General features: G+C 35.3%; 11 protein-coding genes across 11 annotated transcripts; 4 read left to right on the top strand and 7 right to left on the bottom strand.

The window, feature by feature from the left end:
* Positions 1–14: 14 nt before the first annotated feature.
* AFT2 (Aft2p) lies at positions 15–1,790 on the bottom strand (the record flags this gene model as incomplete). The annotated part of the gene is made up of 1 exon (XM_015611169.1): positions 15–1,790. One exon carries the CDS (start codon positions 1,788–1,790, stop codon positions 15–17), a length of 1,776 nt encoding a protein of 591 aa, XP_015467985.1.
* A 221-nt stretch (positions 1,791–2,011) lies between these two features.
* Positions 2,012–3,022, top strand: AC631_02338 (uncharacterized protein; the record flags this gene model as incomplete). Its single annotated transcript, XM_015611168.1, has 1 exon — positions 2,012–3,022. The coding sequence occupies one exon, from the start codon at positions 2,012–2,014 to the stop codon at positions 3,020–3,022; it is 1,011 nt and encodes a 336-aa protein (XP_015467984.1).
* A 180-nt stretch (positions 3,023–3,202) lies between these two features.
* AC631_02337 (mitochondrial 54S ribosomal protein bL12m) lies at positions 3,203–3,718 on the bottom strand (the record flags this gene model as incomplete). Its single annotated transcript, XM_015611167.1, has 1 exon — positions 3,203–3,718. One exon carries the CDS (start codon positions 3,716–3,718, stop codon positions 3,203–3,205), a length of 516 nt encoding a protein of 171 aa, XP_015467983.1.
* Positions 3,719–3,947: 229 nt separating this feature from the next.
* AC631_02336 (DNA-directed RNA polymerase II core subunit) lies at positions 3,948–4,286 on the top strand (the record flags this gene model as incomplete). Its single annotated transcript, XM_015611166.1, has 1 exon — positions 3,948–4,286. The coding sequence occupies one exon, from the start codon at positions 3,948–3,950 to the stop codon at positions 4,284–4,286; it is 339 nt and encodes a 112-aa protein (XP_015467982.1).
* A 329-nt stretch (positions 4,287–4,615) lies between these two features.
* Positions 4,616–5,887, bottom strand: TPK2 (cAMP-dependent protein kinase catalytic subunit; the record flags this gene model as incomplete). The annotated part of the gene is made up of 1 exon (XM_015611165.1): positions 4,616–5,887. One exon carries the CDS (start codon positions 5,885–5,887, stop codon positions 4,616–4,618), a length of 1,272 nt encoding a protein of 423 aa, XP_015467981.1.
* Positions 5,888–6,351: 464 nt separating this feature from the next.
* On the bottom strand, positions 6,352–7,890 carry SMF12 (divalent metal ion transporter; the record flags this gene model as incomplete). The annotated part of the gene is made up of 1 exon (XM_015611164.1): positions 6,352–7,890. One exon carries the CDS (start codon positions 7,888–7,890, stop codon positions 6,352–6,354), a length of 1,539 nt encoding a protein of 512 aa, XP_015467980.1.
* A 376-nt stretch (positions 7,891–8,266) lies between these two features.
* On the bottom strand, positions 8,267–8,998 carry AC631_02333 (putative phosphoric monoester hydrolase; the record flags this gene model as incomplete). The annotated part of the gene is made up of 1 exon (XM_015611163.1): positions 8,267–8,998. The coding sequence occupies one exon, from the start codon at positions 8,996–8,998 to the stop codon at positions 8,267–8,269; it is 732 nt and encodes a 243-aa protein (XP_015467979.1).
* Positions 8,999–9,458: 460 nt separating this feature from the next.
* On the top strand, positions 9,459–11,174 carry RCK2 (serine/threonine protein kinase; the record flags this gene model as incomplete). Its single annotated transcript, XM_015611162.1, has 1 exon — positions 9,459–11,174. The coding sequence occupies one exon, from the start codon at positions 9,459–9,461 to the stop codon at positions 11,172–11,174; it is 1,716 nt and encodes a 571-aa protein (XP_015467978.1).
* A 417-nt stretch (positions 11,175–11,591) lies between these two features.
* Positions 11,592–16,925, top strand: AC631_02331 (uncharacterized protein; the record flags this gene model as incomplete). The annotated part of the gene is made up of 1 exon (XM_015611161.1): positions 11,592–16,925. The coding sequence occupies one exon, from the start codon at positions 11,592–11,594 to the stop codon at positions 16,923–16,925; it is 5,334 nt and encodes a 1,777-aa protein (XP_015467977.1).
* Positions 16,926–17,057: 132 nt separating this feature from the next.
* Positions 17,058–17,840, bottom strand: RFA2 (Rfa2p; the record flags this gene model as incomplete). The annotated part of the gene is made up of 1 exon (XM_015611160.1): positions 17,058–17,840. The coding sequence occupies one exon, from the start codon at positions 17,838–17,840 to the stop codon at positions 17,058–17,060; it is 783 nt and encodes a 260-aa protein (XP_015467976.1).
* Positions 17,841–18,370: 530 nt separating this feature from the next.
* On the bottom strand, positions 18,371–18,868 carry AC631_02329 (uncharacterized protein; the record flags this gene model as incomplete). Its single annotated transcript, XM_015611159.1, has 1 exon — positions 18,371–18,868. One exon carries the CDS (start codon positions 18,866–18,868, stop codon positions 18,371–18,373), a length of 498 nt encoding a protein of 165 aa, XP_015467975.1.
* Positions 18,869–19,620: the final 752 nt, after the last annotated feature.

Genomic DNA, 19,620 nt, shown 5'->3' with positions numbered 1-19,620 from the left:
TTTGTAAATGCAAGTTACCATCCATTATCATTCAAACTTGCAATATGATTAAGAGTACCAGAAGCATTTGATGTTGTAGAGTTTTGTGGAATGCTGCTTGGATTCCCAGATAATAGCTCCTTGTTATAAAATGCTGTGTTGTTCGAATTATTCTGGATACTTGAATTAATGATATTATTATTTGGGGATGATAAACCACCATAATTAGCCGTAGAATTATTTAGAGAATTGTTATTTGCCGTGATTGTCAGTGTTATACTATTACCAAGTAGGTTTAATGAATTGTTTTGTTTATTTTTATTACGACTTAGTCTGTTGCTTGATGTGGACAGGTTCATGTGATTATTCAATGCATTATTTTTATTATTGGAAGATTTTAATAGATGGGAAGGGTTTAAGGTAGTATTGGTATTTGTGTTGTTTATGGGTGGTATTAATGATGATGTGCTTGAATTCAAATTTGCACTATTAAAATTATTCATAAACAAAGAAGCAGTCGAATTATTAGCCAACGAATTGGGTGAAAGTGGAAGTTGATTTTGAATAGTATTGAAAGAGGGCAATTGTTGGTTCTGGTTCTGAATTTGCAGCAACTGCATTTGTGGGGGAACAATAAAATTGTTAAAATTATTGCTTGCATTGGAGCTTGACGGGCCTGCGTTGCCTGGAGCCCCTACGTTTGTTATGAGTGATGATCCTAACGACATATTGGGAAGATGTGTCAAGTTGTCAATAGATTGGTTATTGCTATTATTTGGTGTAGCGTTTGTATACTCTGTATCTGTATCATTTAGCAAGGGAGATAACGGGATTAAATTAGTGTTTGGATGCGAATTTAGATGAGTTTGAGCAGAATTTGGGGTGCTGAACCAAGTATTTAGTGCCATTTTTTGTTGATTTGCCACAGTATTGATAATAGTTTTATAGTCACTAATGAAGCGTGAGAAAAACGATTTTATCATCATGGACTTTTCCTTATCAATGAAGTCTTGGTTATTGATAATTGAATTAGATATTAATGTATTCACTTGCTCACTAAGATCATCAACTACCTCCTTGCTAGATTTTTCTTGAATTGACTCATGGCTTTCATCATGTATTGAATTATTATTACTTTTAGATTTTTTCCTGTTAGTGATATGCCTCCTAGGTACTTTCCTTTTTTTACTCTCCTGTTCCTCAAATGTATTAACCACTTTTTCACTATCACTATTGTCTTTCGACGTGACTGTATCTTTCAACTCAATTGACAGGGCTAGATTATGGTTGCTGTGTACATCGTTTGGCGAAGCCATTTCCGACGAGCGAATAAACGAGCTGAATACATCTGAGGACGTACCATTTTTCGAAGTACCTGTCAATGCTGCTGCTGATGTATCGTCGGACCCCAGCGAAAGAATTCCAGATTCATCATTTTTATGATTAAACAAATATGCAAGTTTACTTTGGTGTACTAAGCCAAAATTATCCAATTGATGGTCATGGTTTTCATTCATAACAACCAAAGTCCATACATGGTTTCTTATAGAGTAATTTGCTCTTATCTTGAAGGGGCATGTTATTTGGCGCCTTGAACCTATACTGACTTTCTCTGCTGATTCTTTATTTTTACCTGATTTACACCTAAATACAATCTTGTTTGCATCAGACCGTGCAATTACAACATGTATTCCCTTCTTATGCAATAAATAATTCTGTAACCAAGGTTTTATATCATCCTTATTTGTGAATCGTTGTGAATCGAGATCTAGGTCACTCAATGAATGCTGTAGATGAATTGAAACAGTCATACGCAAACCTTATTAAACCATAATTAATGCTTGTAGATCAAGCAGAATTGTAACTAGCTATGCAAGACACTTATCAGTATGTACTTTAAATTTGAAGTTATATTACCATTAAATCAAATATTGTTGTATAAATATTTTTATTTTTTTTTTGGCTCGTTTATATCTGTGACATAAAAGCTCTCTGTTAAAGTATATAATTTAAGATCAATTTAAGCTAATAGATGGATCGATACAGAACTCAAGCTTATGAAAGGCTATCGAAGGGATATACGGATAATCGTCCATTAAACACGGTTCAATCAAAAGGACTTTTGCTGAAGAATTCATCAGATATAGTATATTCAAAAAATAGCAGACAAAGTTTACATCAGGCACAAGAAAGACAAAATATTAAGAAATTGTTGAAAAACTTATTAGTATTAGAAGAAAGTGTTGAAGGTTCTTCAAAGTTAAGCCCCTTTCAAAAGGCACAAATGAGTAATATGTTATCATCAGTTCAAAGCTTAGTTCAATCCTTATCAATACAATACTCTGATGTGGAAATGCCGAATTATGCATACCATAAATTAACTATTTTGGTTGAAAGCCTCGAGAACCTTGTTTACAGTATAATCGGTGATACAGTAGACGAAACAAAGTACGGGATTTTTCAAGATAGAATCACCAATTTGTCACCTTCAATATCAAGCAGATCTACAGGAGTAAATTACGAAGATGAGTTGATAGAACGAACTAACACCCTTGATATTAACAAGATATATAACAATGATCATTATGAGAATAATCGACCAAAGGAGAGTGATGATGAAGATAGCGAATTTGATGACGAAGAAGTTAGTCATGTTGATGATAGATTCACTAATGATTCGGTAGACCGATATAGAGAACCCTACAGAGAATCTTTGGGTACTAATAGTGGGATTAGGCCACCAGGAGTATTACAACTCGATGGCTCCTCTCAGCCAATATCTTCATTCATAACACCTACAAGATCAACTTTACAGCACCCTAAAGGGCGTGTTGAACATGGATCAATTAAACGGAATCAAGTTGGAGACATGACCAGAAAGTCCCAGGCGCCATACAACCATGATGTATTTAATAGTAGAATGAACAATATAAGTCTTTACGGAGGCCAAAAACTGCTGATAGCTCATGAAGTGAACGGACCTTTCAGTCAGTTTCCAGCAAGAAACCAAGCTGCATACGATACGAATCATATTTTCTCATAACACAACAGTCAAAAGGACTACAACTAGCATAGAGACTTGCCGTCTTAATAACAATATGAAATTAATGTATATATACAGGATTTATATAACTTATGGTCAATAAAATAAGAATTCGGTAATAATGATGTAAGATTATTGAGAAGTAGAATGTGATGATTTGGGAGCATATTAGTAACAAGCTTACTCTAATGTAACCTTGGCACCTAAACCTTCCAAAGCAGCCTTAATCTTTTCAGCATCCTCCTTGGCAACATTATCCTTCAACACCTTTGGTGCTGCTTCGACGAATTTCTTCGATTCGACCAATGATAATCCTAATAAGCCCTTGACTTCCTTAATGACCTTTGGCTTAGACTTAGCATCAAAGGATTCTAACTTAATGGAGAAAATGGTCTTTTCTTCAACTTCTTCTTTAACTTCTTCCTCTACTGGAGCAGCAGGTGCAGCAGCAGGTGCACCACCAGCAGCTGGGAATGAAATATCTGGGATATTTAATCTTTCCTTCAATTCACTAACCAAAGCTGAAGTTTCTAACAAAGTCAAAGTAGAAATTTGGTCAACGATAGTTGAGATTTTTGGATCAACTGCTTTCTTCTCTTCAGCTGGTGCACTCGAGTTGAAACGAATGGCCATTGGAGAAACTCTCTTGGAAACCAATCTCAAGGTTGGTCTGACACTGTGACGTAATAAAGACATGATATATATTAATAATACTCCTATTGAATACCTTTTACTTGGGCTTTATTCGAACTGTTTGTTACCTTTTGAAAAATTTTGAGTGGAAGCTGGAAAATTAATTGGTAAAATTCACACGACCTTTTTCATTAGGTAAGCATCTGTTAATTACTCGATCAACACTAATGATAATAAGAGATTAGCTGAAGTATACTGGGAATACGGAGGAGAATACGGTAATCGGAAGACCATGGCTTCATTCAGATTTTGTGCCGAGTGCAATAATATGTTGTATCCAAAAGAGGATAAGGATAATGCTAGACTTTTATATTCGTGCCGTAATTGTGACTATACTGAGTTGGCCGAGAATCCTAAAGTATACAGACATGAATTGATAACCAACATTGGGGAAACGGCGGGTGTTGTGCAAGATATTGGTAGTGATCCTACTTTACCTAGATCTTCTAAGGAATGTCCAGATTGCGGTAATAAGGATTGTGTTTTTTTCCAATCTCAACAAAGAAGGAAAGATACATCGATGATTTTGTTTTATGTTTGTTTGGAATGTAAGAAGGTGTTTAGGGCGTAAATTGAAGGTTTCACTCATAAGAGAAAGAGCAAGAAACGGCGTTGTCGTTGGAGATGGATTATTGATTCACTCAGACCATGTACTATAGAATATATATAAGCGTTCTCCTGCGTGGTTAGGAGGAGTTTAATTCTAGAAATTTGTAATATATCGATAAGTAACTTAGTACATACATATATATAGTCAAGGTACTTAACATGGAAAAAAAATACACGTAACTGCATTAAAGGTAAATAATCAAGAAATAAAGACGACTTGATAGTTTGAACAAAGAATATAAAGGTAAATCGAATCGTTGGTACAAGGACATCTATACCAACTAAGAAAAGTTAGAACTCAAGGAAATATTGAGCATAAGGATCCTCACCAACTGAACCGTAATCTAATTTTTCTTCTGGGTAATGATCGAACAACGAAGAATCACCAACTCCCGCAGTGATAGGTGGTTCATATGGTGTTTCGATATCCTTAGCTAATAATTTTTCCCATACAACTTCCAGGAACCACGGATGATTTCTAATGTCTGATGGTCCATTCATTAAATTTCCTAATCTTCTGGTTAAATCAGCAGTGATCAATTTGGATAATAAGTCAATAACATCAGGTCCCATAAAGCTTGGAAAATGAATCGTACCAGACAAAATCTTTTCATATGTTTTCATTGGAGTTGAATCGTAAAATGGAGTATAACCAGCTAACATTTCAAAAATAAGAACACCTAAAGACCACCAATCGACCGACTTATTATATGGCTTAGTAGTAATAACTTCAGGAGCAATATAATCAGGTGTACCACATAACGTCCAAGTAACTGTACTGACCTCCTTTGCGAAACCGAAATCAGTAATTTTAATATGCCCGTTTCTATCTAAAAGAATATTTTCAGGTTTTAAATCACGGTAGATGATATCATGACTGTGTAAATATTCAATAGCTAAGGTGACTTCTGCAGCATAAAATTTTGCTACAGGGTTTGGGAATCTCTGTGACTTTCTTAATAAACTGAATAATTCACCACCTTCAATGTAATCCATTACCATGAATAAATTCCTCGAATCTTGGAAGGTACCCCACATTCTGATTAAGAATGGGTGCTCGACTAATTTCAACATTCTTCTCTCATCATTTGTGTGTTCAACTTGCTTCATTTTGACTACTTGATGTTTCTTTAACACCTTTATGGCATAATAACGACCATTGTGAGCGGAACGTACCAAATGAACTCTACCGAAAGAACCAGTTCCTAAAGTTCTCAATATTCTAAAATCAGCTAATGAATATTTACCCTTAGAAACGGTCGATCTTTCGGGTAACAAAGAACGCTTGATAGCATCATCCACACGTTGTTGTTCAGCAGATAAATGTTGTTCGGTAGCTAAATTTTGTTGAGGATGTGCTTGATCCAGGTTGAAGCCCTGCACTTGACCCGGTAATGGGTTAAGCTGCTGCTGTTGGGATTGCGGAGATTGGTACTGGTTGTATTGATCCATTGATTCGATATTATCAAGCGAATTAACTGTTATTTCTGACGTAGTACTAGTTTTGAGGTTGCTACTGCTTTTGCCAATATGGAGCTTTCTCAATATATTTGAAGATGGCATGAAATGAATTATAAAATGGGCTTATTAATTTTTTCGGCCAAAATGAAACTGTATGTTAGGAAAATCGAATTAACTAACAACAATTACTTACCCAAATATACAAGCTACTCTTAACTTGTATTCTGTGTTACCTGTTAGATTGGTTTAATCAATTGAACTTATTTGAGATCCGTTGATTAAAAATTATCTCACTTATACTCTTTCTTCCGTTGATAAGGGATAGCGAAACTGAATCCTCACTGTTTTGAATTTTTGGATTTCCAACACGAATTGATACGAAAAATAGTCACAGTTAAGGAAGCTGTTCAAACTAATTCAATTGGATTGATTAAAACTAGATGTACTTTATAACAAATCTAATGCTAAATACTCTGATTAAACCATAGACCATATTTTGCGTCTTACGGAATCTGATATTTAATTTTGGTGCGTACACGTTAAAGCAATGCAAACTATAGAGGACCTTAACTACCTGCAACTCCGTTTCTAGCCATGTCAACGATAGCATAGATATTTAAAACCGAAACAAACAACCATATAAGTACTACCAATATTGTAGTTAACCAATTATTATTCATATATTTATATTTTATATCTTGTTCACTGTCTGTAGTATCAATTGTTTCCTGCGTCTCTTGTACTTCGACTTCGACTTCAGATGATCCATGCAGTTGAAGATCTGCAGGTATTTCTATTTTCATGATTGATTTCTTACAGGTAAAGTATATCAACGGAGCAGTCAACGGAGGAAGCAAAATAGAAATAACCACCTGAGAAATATTCAAAGCTTCGTCAAGACCATTTTTACCAATGCAAAGAGATATGATCATACATGGAACTATTGCAATTCCTCTGGTGATTAATCTTCTTAACCAAGGTTTGACAGTCCAATTTATATGTCCCTCACTAACAATTTGGCCTGCAATTGTGCAAACGATCCCAGCACTCTGTCCACTGAAAAGCAAAGCTAACATAAAGACAGTTCCAACAACGGGTGCCAAATTTGTCGAAAGTAGATTGTGAATAGCATATAAATCAGCATCCATAGCTTCGGGTGTATCATATAAAGTAGAACCAGCTATGATTAAGATGGCCAGATTTACAAATAAGGCAAAGGTAAAGAGGGTCACTACCAATTCAATGATTGAGTATTTGAAAGAATATTCTATGGCTTGATATGATGGTTTGTAAGAGTTATAAAAGTACGCTGCCTCTTTATCTTCTATGAAGCGACGCTGTTTTGATTCGGATTTTTCGTTTAAAATGACTTCATCTTCGGCATCAATTAATTCATCTAACATAACATACCCATTTTGAACATCGTATTCCCTTAATCTTGGCTGAACAATGCCAGAACCTAAGAATAACGAATGAATCATTACGGTAGACCCAATAATTGATGTAGCTATTGTCATCCCACTACCTCTAAACATTTCCAGCGATGGTAAGTATCCTCTAAATATAGCTCTGACTGTATCTATGTCACCAGGTATTTGAGACAACTCAACTGCAAAACATACTACCACTGCTACCACCAATAATGCCACAGCATATTCAAAAAATTTTACGAATTTAGTTGAAGAGGTATCATTTCTGTAGGCCATAAGCACAAATAAGACATCAACTATAGTAATTGCAACACCGGCTGGCAATGGAATCTTTAAAAGTATATTCAATGCAATAGCAGATCCGATAACCTCTGCTACATCGGTTGCAATAATGGCACATTCAGCTAAAATCCATAGAACGATGTTAAGTTTACGGGGTAAATACTCACGACAGCACCTAGCCAAATCATAACCAGTTACAGACCCCAACTTAACACACAAGCTTTGTAAAAAAATGGCAATGATGTTTGAAAGAAAGACAATAAATAGTAGTGAATATCTGTTAGATGCACCTGCTGTAATTCCCGTAGCATAGTTACCAGGATCCATGTAAGCAACTGAGACCATTAAACCAGGACCAATAAAGCTGGAGTACTTCACCATAGATGCCTTCATTTTGTACCATATCCGAGCCCTCTTGGATTGTTGGTTGGTACTGGCTGAATTATTCGATGTATTAGTATTGGTTCGTGGTAAATGTCGATTTCTTGTACGGAGTGAAGACAGCATGGTATCTTGGACCGGAGTATTATCTCTATTATTAACAGAGCTATTCACCAAGTGGTATGCCTTTAAAAGTTTTACAAAATGATAGTTACCTCTGACATAGCCATATCAAATTCCGCATCGGGCTGAGACACCAAAAATGTCACTTCATACTTGCATAATGACACAACATGTTAAATTATTGAGAGGTTCAGCCTAAACTAGACTATTAATCATCAAGATATTCTACATCTAATAAAAAGCTCTAATAAATACATTAGTCTATTTAATGGTTTTCTAAAAACTCATTGATATTTTTACCTTTGGCTTCAACAATCTTAGTGACTTTACTCAATATATCTTCAAAGCTGTTGAATTCGGTATATGGGATGTTTTCTCTATTACAGTAAGTGATTAAGTCCTTACCATGTTTAGCAAACAACAAGTTAGTCTCCTTTGCCGCAGACAAATCACTAACACCATCACCACAATAGAACAATAATGGCACGTTCTGACTCGAGTAACCATTACGTTCTAAGTACTCTCTAATAGACTTAGACTTATCATGGCCAAAAGAGGTCTCTGGATCTTTGTAGACAATGTTCCAGCTGCCATCCGCTTTAACATCCACCTCGTTACTGATAATTTCAATGTTTTTGATAGCTTCGTCACCAACCAAGTTTTTTAACAAGGCATGGATAATTGGCTTCATACCAGAACTGATAACAATGACCGGAATATTTCTTTCGAAGCACCAGTGGTAAAAATCTTTGAACCCCGGGTCCAATTGGATGTGTTTGAGCAAATACTCAATGCATTCTGGAAATGGAGTTGGAATAGATTTCAACATCTCGGTGAAACCCTCTTGGAAAGAAACTCTCTCATTCAATATTTCGTCGTTGATTTCAAGTCTTCTTGGTTTACCGAATCCAAGGTTTTCGGTTAAATAATCATTGGAATCCTGGAGAGTCACAGTTCCGTCCCAATCGGTAAATACAATAGCTGGTGGTCCACTCATTCTTTACTTGATATCTAATTTCTCGATATATACGTCCAGCGTTGTATATGGTCTTGAATATGTAGTCAATACCCTTTTCAAGCGTCTAATTGGAGGAGTAAACAAGTGAGTTAAATCTCGATAACGTGGGATTACGCTAAGAATTCGCTCTAGGCCCAACGTTTTTTCATATCGCGACATTGTCTCGATTTGGCGACATACTCAGGAATCCCGTCGATAGCAAACCAAAATGTCGTTGTCTATAAGCGCTGCGATGAGTCTATGGAATATTATCGACTGTTGTACTTCACTACTCTTGCCAAACTGTATTCAAGGATAGAAAGAAACGACTAGATAGTTTAAGTCGTATCATTACTAGATTGCATATTGTTTAGATTGAAAAAATATCGAAAAACTGGTGGCATAGATAGATATCAAAAAAATTACAGAAAGGGAATATCGGCGATAATAGGAGTTAATTATGTTTGAAAACTTAAAAGCATTTATTAGGCATGGAAAGAATGCTAACGAGTTTAAAGGTCATTATCCAAGCATCAGCGATCCTAGTCTTGAGACTTCGAAAGACGAATATCGGGAAATGTTGTTTGATGACAATATGAGACATGATTCACCAGCTACAAATATGGACCTAGATGACGATGTAATGAATCCCAAACATAGCGTTGAGACTGAAAAATACAAGGTATCTAAAACGAGCGGCGTGGATGAGACGCAGGACATACGGGACGGAAAGTCTGATGGTAGCGGAAGCGCTAGGGCCAAAAACAACAACAACAACTATGAAGCAGCTACACACATTGTTGAGCAGGAAAGGAGACAAAAAAAGAACAAGACTGAGTATCCTAATTTGCAAAATTACGAGGTCTTAGAGCAAATGGGAGAAGGTGCATTTTCTATTGTGTATAAGGCAAGACATGTAGCCTCAGATAAATTTGTCGCAATCAAGATATTGAGGAAGTTTCAAATGGATCAGGCCCAGAAACAAGCAGTTTTGAAGGAGGTAACTATAATGCGTCAATTAAACCATCCTAATATTGTAAGCTTCATTGAATTTATTGACTCATCGGATTACTATTATATTGTTCAAGAGTTGGCAGTAGGAGGTGAAATTTTCACTGCCATTGTGAACTATACATACTTTTCAGAAGATTTGGCTCGCCATGTCATAGTACAAGTAGCTCACGCCATTAGATATTTGCATGAGGAAGTTGGAATAGTCCATAGAGATATAAAACCGGAGAATTTGTTATACATGCCTATTGAATTTAGACCTTCGATTAACCCTATTGCAAAATTAAGAAAATCTGATGATCCAAACTCCAAACGTGATGAGGGTGACTTTGTTCCAGGTATTGGAGGTGGGGGTATCGGTGTCGTTAAAATTGCAGATTTCGGGTTGTCGAAGCAAATATGGGAACACAATACAAAAACTCCTTGTGGTACTGTTGGTTATACTGCGCCTGAAATTGTAAGAGACGAGAGGTACTCTAGAGAAGTTGATATGTGGGCTATTGGTTGTGTATTGTATACCTTATTATGTGGATTTCCACCATTCTATGATGAGAGAATCGAAACTTTAACTGAAAAGGTTGCTAAGGGTGAATACACATTTTTGAGTCCCTGGTGGGACGAGATATCTAAGGAGGCGAAGCACTGTGTTTCAAGGTTATTAACTGTTGACCCTCTGAGGAGATATAGTATAGATGACTTCTTGAATGATCCATGGATCTTGAAGATGCCAGTTGTTGATCCTGCTATAACTTCCTCAAGAAAGATTCAAAATACCAGTAGTTATAATTATAATCATCCAATCCAAGCCAAGAACAACAAAGGCCCTACTTATGGTAATGATGAGATTTATACACCTGCGGCTGTTGCTTTGAGAGATGCATTCGATATATCCACTGCAGTCCATAGAATGGGCGAGGAAGCTGCATTATCAAAGGGTACTGCTATCCCGGACATTGATGATTTGATAGAGGAGAATGAAGATGAGTCTGTTGATACGAGCGGACACGTATTGAATGAGGATAATTATAATAGACGTGCTCCAAGATACACCCAACAACAGCAGCATAGGCGTCACGTTAAACAACAAGCCAGTCCGTTCGACTTGAATTTAGGTGGTGCTTCTATATTAGAAAGAAGAAAGAATAAACCAGTGTCAGTGAAATAAGATGTCACTGAGTGGAAATTTTCATGTTTTAGCTCTGTTGGTGCTAATAATTTTTTTTGGTTCATTGTGGCTATTTATTTAAATATAGCTAAGCACAGATATAGCATAAGAATTAGATCTAATTTCTGTACTCGTAAAATTTTTTTGAGTTTGCTTAAGTTAATTTAGCTTTGCTTATTGTATATAATGTATCATGATATATATTTGAAGGTGTAACTAAGTTATATTCAAGTTCGTCAATAAACAATTCAGTTCTTATCATTATTCAACTAGTATTTCTCGTAGTGTAAAGTCGAAAGTGTAAACATGCAGTCGCAGATAATGAGCTTTTACGAACGTCTTTCTAGTACCCATATTTTGCCATTATTTCAAAATAGAATAATTGTCCTATACATTAAATAGTTGGTTTATATGACCATGGAAAAGGCATCTGATTTGATTTCGGAGCCATCGGGGTTATATTCAGGTTATGGTGAATCACTGATTATTCATTTCGATCCCGAATCATTAATCACATTTGCTAATCACAAATCACAAGATTATCAGTCCAAAGAACTAAATAGACACAAAAAAAGGAGAAGGACCCTCCATAGAGATATAGGTATCTGTGAAATACAGAACGGAAGTTCAAATCAGACAGATTATGAAAATTCCCAATTAAACCTCCAGGATGAATCTGAATGGATAGACATAACTAATAGAATTATAAAATTTGAGTGTGACTCCCCCATAGATTTGAGTGTGTTGCCACATGATTCTACAGGGTTTAGGATACTCGAATCAAATGTTTATGAATTTAGAACCGATGATATAAAATTGAACTTTGAGACGGATGAACACTTACTTGGTGTTAAAAACAAGAACGTAGCTAAACTCAAGTCCAAATTATTATTATCTATAAATATACAGAATAATTCAAAGGATGATACATCAAGTGCTTTAGAAATTTTAAGGGACGAAGTAGCTATTCTTAATCTTCCATCATCAAAAATAAATTCAGATAGTTTACAATTTTTTGGCCCAGGTATTAAATTAATTTTTAATGCCAATACAAATAAAATAAACGTTAGTTTGTTCTACAGTATATATTTGAAGGGTGATATAAGTGGGCGCTTTCCTGTGGATATAACTAATAAGGTCTCAGAATTAATTTTATTGTCTTCATCTTCGTTGCCTACTTTGAATGACTTATCCTATACGACTGATGATGATAATCTACATGAGCCCTCAACACCTCAACTATTCTATAAATCAATTTCTGAAAACACGGCAAGAATTCCACTGATAGAAAAATCGTTTGATATTCCAGAATTAGATACAAATTTACTAAGGTTCCAAAGAAAAACCGTAAATTGGTTAATACAAAAGGAAGGGATGAAGTATGATTGGAATACAAATAGATGTGTGAAGGATTATGTCATAGATATAGATCTAATTAACATGCTATCTCAGTATTTTAGTAACCGAAAGATAGATTTTGAAGAAGTAGATAATAAAGTCGGTGTTGTCTTAAACAAATTATGTTTTGGGTGGAACAGAATAACTAATAAGAATAGAGTATTTTGGTTCAACAAATACACTTGCAATTTGAGCTCTAGGCACCAAACATATCAGTTCATTTTAGACTATCACAAAGAATTAAATGGTAAAAAATCCGAGGGTGTGTTACCGGCTCAAGGGTTATTAGCAGAGGAAATGGGATTGGGAAAGACAGTAGAAATTACGACTTTGGTTTTGATGAACCCAAGACCAATAGATGCAGTGAATGAACCTATACAAATTCAACTCCAATCTTTTGGAGATCTAAAGACAGTAATAAAAGCAAAGACCACCTTGATTATTGCGCCCGACTCTATTTTAAAACAGTGGAACGAAGAAATTGTTCATTTAGCCCCATCTTTGGCTGTGACAATATACAATGGGATTGATAAATATCCGAAACTAGAAAATAATGCTGGTTTGATTGCAGAATATTTAAGGCGATTTGACATCGTCTTTACAACATATTCCACAATTTCGAAAGAATTAGACTATGCTTTATATTCATCTAGAAATAAACCAACTCGAAACTCTTCCAAACGGAAAGCTTCGTATTTTGATAATGGTGATACTGGAAGTGATAATACATTCGAAGACAACGAGCCAAGGAAGGAAGCGGCAGACAACATAGACAACGAAGCATTACTTAGAGATTATAAAGCAATGTTTCAGTTATCATTACAATCACAAAAACCAAAGATAGCTAATGAAAAATCATCTGAAAACCAACACGAAACGGACTATGAAAAGGCATTACAAGATGAAATACATTTAGCCATAAAACATAATAAAATTACAGATATATATAATACCCACGAGTATCAGTCACCATTGATGTTAACGCATTTCTGGAGAGTGGTTTTAGATGAAGTTCAGATGGTTTCGTCAAGGCTTTCAAGAGCTTTTCAAAGTGCAGCATTAATTCCCAGGTTCCACGCATGGGGTGTCTCTGGTACTCCAATTAAGAAAGACTTCAATGATTTGCATTCAATTTTAAGGTTCTTAAAATTTCAGCCCTTCTCTGGACCTTTGTCCAAAAACAGTTGGGCCACATTAACGACAGTGAATGGAAGGTACACTAATCGTGACTTCATTAAATTATGGAGTCAAATAAGTTTAAGACATACTAAAGCAATGGTCCATGATGATATTAGATTACCACCTCAAAGTAGAGTTTTGATGACGATTCCATTTACCCCTGTTGAACAAGAAAATTATAATCAGATGTTTGAAGAATGTTTGGCAGCCATATGTCTAGATAGCAATGGGAATCCTGTACTAAGCGACTGGGAACCATCATCAACTGTATTGACTTATATGAGGTATTGGCTAGTTAGGCTACGTCAAGTATGCTGCAATCCTCAAATAGGTAAATTGAATCTTAATTCAAAAAAGTATAAATCTAAGAATTATAATAGTAGGGTAGTAACTACTGCTCTGCAATTAAAAACGTTGGAAAATGTGCTTGATGATATGTTAATAAAAGCATCCGATCAAATTAGTAGTGCTGAAAATCTGACTATTCAGATATATATCGACGCTGCACAATTTCAGGAGTATATTTTATTACCAGAGAAGTCATTAGAATTCTTAAAAGTAGGCTTACTTGGAATAAAGCATATCCTATACCGATTAAAATTGATGCTTGAAAATTATATTAAGGAATATGGAGATTATAGAGTGCGCTATAACTTAAAACCAGTTAATATAGATGAAGATATCGAGGGAGAGAATGATGATATTGATATAAATGATAGCTATGCATCCTCTATGGATGGCATCCGAGATGCATTGAATAAATTCCAAGATAAAATTCGAATGACAAGACTCAAGATCAGATTGGCTAAGGTAACTTTGCATAAATTTTATTTCTTAATTGCGTCTTGTAATTTCCAATGTTATGATGAGGAATATAGAGAAAAGATCAATACATTGAAGCTCAGTAACTTTCCCCCGTCAGACGCTTTGAATATTCTTGGAAAAGAGAATAAAAATACAAAGGAGATATCTACTCTTATAAGTGGAATTCCAATAGAAGTGTTTGATATAGGAAAATTTAACGAGCTTGAAGGATTTTCGACAGTAGGTTTACAAGAGAATGAACTACATTCGGCGAAACATAAGTTCTTGGAGCTGAAATATTATGATCTTGCGGAACAAACTAGGCAAGATATACTAAAAGGATCAATTGAGGCAGTAGGCAAAGCTGTCGATTCTAAAATTACTTCTAGAGTATGGTACAATAAGAATGGCGAAAAGTTTGTTGATACTGGTCTAACTTTATTGCCAAAGACGTCCAAGAAGTTTTTCAATGTATTACCAACCATTCAGGTTGATTCGTTAAAAAGTTATATTGTGGGTATGAAGTCGAAGTTTTACTTCGAGAAATTTGAGAGATTGGCGACTCAGTTGAATGTTCAATGTGAAGTTATTAATAATTGGATGAGTGAATTGATCAGAATTTTATGTAAACCGTTATTGAGTCACGATAAGACACCAGACGGTGAAGAGTATGAGGGCTCTATTGAAGATCAAGATAAAGCATCATGTTACTTGAATGTAATTTCGGAGATATTGGTAGATCGTAATGAATTTATTGTAGGTGATGAAAACTCCACCAAGATGAACATTTTGAAAGTAAATCAAGTTCCTAGTGACACACATTCAGAGGCCAACAGAATTAACAGCACAATATTCTTAAATCAACTTGAGGAAATAAGGGGAAATGTTAAACCAACAGGAAAGAGTTCTTTACAGGAACTCGTATTCGATATCAAAGACATCGAAAGTGAATTAAAAGATGAGGAATTCTTAGATGAAGGTTCGAAGCAAATTGAATATGATTTGTTCAAGAAAATAAGTGAAAGGGTACGAACTATATTTGCTAACCAAAAACTTGCACAAATCTTACTCCAAAAGGAACTAAATTTGAGTTGTAACTCTGTTTTCAATAGTCGTATCGAATATTTCAAGCAGTTGCAGCAAATTTCAGATAGTGTTCAGCCTAGAGAGTATGATTTCCTGCAAGAAAATTTGACTTATGAGATTGTTTTAAAAGAACAAGAGAGACAATTACAGGAATATATCGAAGTAAATTCATCGATGGGTAAAGCTATTTCAAAGTTCAGATATTTGCAAACGTTGATAAAAAAGGATGATATTATAGAGAAACCCCACTCCAATGATGATGAAGAAGAACTTATGTGTATTATTTGCAGATCAACAATTACAATTGGCTCTTTAACCCAGTGTGGTCATAAATATTGTAAAGAATGTTTAGAACTATGGTTAAGGAATCAAAAAACTTGTCCAATGTGCAAGCATGCGATAAATATATCAACGGTATACAATTTTACCCATCATAAGCCAAATTTGAAAGCAAATGCTGTGGATACTACAGGGAATCATAAAGTTGATGATAATTTACATTCTATTTATCAACCTATTGATGATGTGATAATTGATGATATTCAGCATATGCCATTAAAAAACTCATACAGTTCTAAGGTTGATATGATTGTGAAACAAGTATTATACTTGAGAAGCAAAGATCCGACGGTTCAAATTGTTATTTTCAGTCAATGGCAGGATCTCTTATATATACTTGGAACGGCATTTAAGTCTGCAAATATTTCATTCTTAGGGTCGCATGGAACGTTAACTCCAGAAGTAGGAGCAGGTCGTCGCCGTAATAAGTATGATAGCGTGGAAGAATTTAAGGACCCGCAGAACGAAATCACTTGCTTCTTGTTAAATGCGAAGGCACAAGCGAGTGGATTGACATTAGTGAACGCAACGCATATATTCTTGTGTGAGCCATTGGTTAACACTTCCCTAGAGTTACAAGCGATCTCGAGAATCCATAGAATTGGCCAAACTAAACTTACCACAGTGTGGATGTTTGCAATTGAGAATACGGTAGAAGAGAGTATTGTGCTAATGTCCACTAATAAAAGATTACAGTATTTTGAAACAGAAACTACGCCATCGGCACAACAAGATGGTACATTGAAATCAATATCGAAAACCAAGGAAAGAAATTTAAGTAAGGCAGAATCGATGACGTTGATGAAGAGTGGTGGAATAGATACATTAGTCAACAAAGGTAACGGGGAAGGAGAGTCTGTCACCAATGGGGACTTATGGAATGCATTTTTCTGTGCAAGGGCCAATAATGCCGGGATCAATGGATTAAAGGAGATAAAGAATTAATCAAAATTGTACACATGGAATAAGTTATAGTTGTATATATTTAATTATATGAATTATTTTACATTATCATTTCTTAAACAAGAGTAAACAGACCATCATCTGCTTACACTTAAAGTAAACCGGCATTATCGTTCAAACAGCCAAATAAGCACTATCATCATATCCAGAATAAATCTTACCATTATCAATTAATTCAGAACAATGTTCTAATACAAGGTCATCTGTCACGTTCAATTTTTGAGAAATGAAAGGAACAGGAACACCTTCTTGCATACTACTGGTGTTATCACGAATAACCCCTAAAATCTTGTCTTGGATTGAGGTGGTAACCTCCATACCATGCGGATCCTTAACAAAAAGCCCGTTATCTTGGGATTGGTTTTGGCCACCATTTTCTCTGGCAGACAAACCTTGAGCCTTCAAATGATGTGAAATAGCACTCAAATGGTGGTATAAAATTTCATTATGGTCAGTAATCGGTCTCATGGTGGCATGTTGTAAGTTTTTCTTTCCGTTGAATTCCTTCAAAGCACCTGTAACATAAATGTATTTGTTCATTTCGTATTTCTGATGTTCATTCTCGTCCATGGCGTTGGAATCATCTATCCACTTACGTACTTCAATGGACCCTGTTCCGTCTTCTATAGTAATAAGAATGGCAGAGGTTATATCTTGCACGTTTCTGACAACTCCCACAAATGAAACTAAATTCAAGTTTACATTATGAACTTGAAATTCCCCATCTGGTATTGGTTGCGTAGCTTCGGTAATTTGTTTGATGGTTACTGGTGTTAAACTAGAACGCAACTGCTGCTTCTGCGATCCATTATTATCGTTTTGAAATCCACCATTTCCGATATCTGTGTTGAACCCACCATCACCGTAATTGTTATAATTTCCTCCGAAATCTGACATTTTACTATTAGTTTTCTATAATATATAAGTGTTTCTAATGTATGTAGCGCTTTTAAACAGACGCGTGTAGTATAGAGATTATCAACACTTTTTTTGTGTAACTTGCCACCATACTGTAATGTGTAATGGTATATGAACAACAACGGACTATAATTCAGACAATAGTAAGGCATATTGATGACAGCATTACACATGAGACATGACCAGTCTACGTGGATGACACCTTTCAAATATAAAGAATGACAATCAATAAATCTATATTCTTGAACGCCATAAAAAACGAATAAAGTACGTGGCTGCGAATTGTTCTACGTATTAGAACATGAAATATACATCCTGGAGAGGTAAGACAATTGTGGTTAGACAATCGCACAAACTATGTAGCTGTAATACCTAGTACTTTATGTGTCAGAAGCCATAAAGACGCTTCTATATATTTGATATATTTGACAGATGAGATATATTCTTATTCAGGTCAACTAAATTAACAAGTGAACCCTATTTCAAGTTCAACTTATATATATATTTATTTATTTATAATGACATCTGGCTATCAAGTGGTCTGTTTCACCACAATAGAAGCATCTCTTGATAGTCTTTTTGTTGTTTAGAGTTTGCCTTGGAACTTTATTTTGATGTCGAGCTTTTTGCGAGTTTCCGGTACCATCGTTTCGGGATTTGTTGCCCAGTTGCTTTTTAGTATTATTAGTCGTGGGGTCTTGTGGTTCATAGTACTTATTCTCGAATGCTAGAGCTAAATTTTGTGCTTCCTCAATATCTTCAGGGTACCTGTATTGTACTTCGCTTCTTACATGATATTGCAACTTCCGAACATATATATCAACCTTTGTTTCCTCTGAGTAAAAACCGGCAGGTAATTTTCCTACTATACTTTCAAATTGGTGGTTGAATTCCTCAACTGTTCCGGTTTGTTTCAACACATCAAGTCTATGTCTTTTGTCTTGTAGATCAGATTCTCTTGGAGAGCACTCTCTGATCTGAAGATCGCTAATAAAGAAAGTATCCATTTCTTATGTTTTTTTTTTTGATAGATTCGTTAACAAATCAGGTAGCCAATTCAATTATGGAACCTTATTATGCTTTAATAGTCTAATTTTCAACAAGCCAATTATATTTTTTTTTATTCTATTCTTTTGCTTCTGTGAGTTCGAGGGAGAAACTATTATATTTATAGAAAAATCCACCCTAGCACACTGCCCTTCTAAACGACTATTTGGGATATTCTGAAACTTATCTCAAAAGGTTGTCAAGGGCTGTTGAAATATACACTTGTATTCTCTTACAATTTATATAACGGAAGGGGCCTCAAAGGGTGTTTCCAGACACTACTGAATCCTGCTGCTTCAGTTTAGTCTTAAATACTAGGTTCAAACATAGCCACATTGCACAGGATGTAGTTGTTAATTCCTCTCACATCCCTATACCTCTCTGTCTATCCTTGAGATTCATTTTGCAATCTCCTCCTCATTTATAGTTTTGCAACCGTGGCTGTATTTGCAAAAGAACCGGTATACTAATAATACAATATATATATGCCATTATTACGCCTAGATTATTAACTAACATATAACTGTCTATAATAAACTCCCAATTTCCTTTGTTTCCTACAACAGACTTAAAACCTATACAAAAATTATTATGGCGGACAGTCTAAGTTACTACAATAGTATATCGTTCAAGAATCCTTCAAGAGCACTAGTGAACTAGTGATTATCCCTTCTCAAGTCAGTATACAGTTTTTCGCTTTCATATACAATTC

The sequence above is a fragment of the Debaryomyces fabryi genome (assembly GCF_001447935.2).
Source record: "Debaryomyces fabryi strain CBS 789 chromosome Unknown contig00040, whole genome shotgun sequence".
Lineage (NCBI taxonomy): Eukaryota > Fungi > Ascomycota > Pichiomycetes > Serinales > Debaryomycetaceae > Debaryomyces > Debaryomyces fabryi.
Note: the sequence above shows the minus strand (reverse complement) of the source record. Positions and strands in the feature narration are given on the sequence as shown.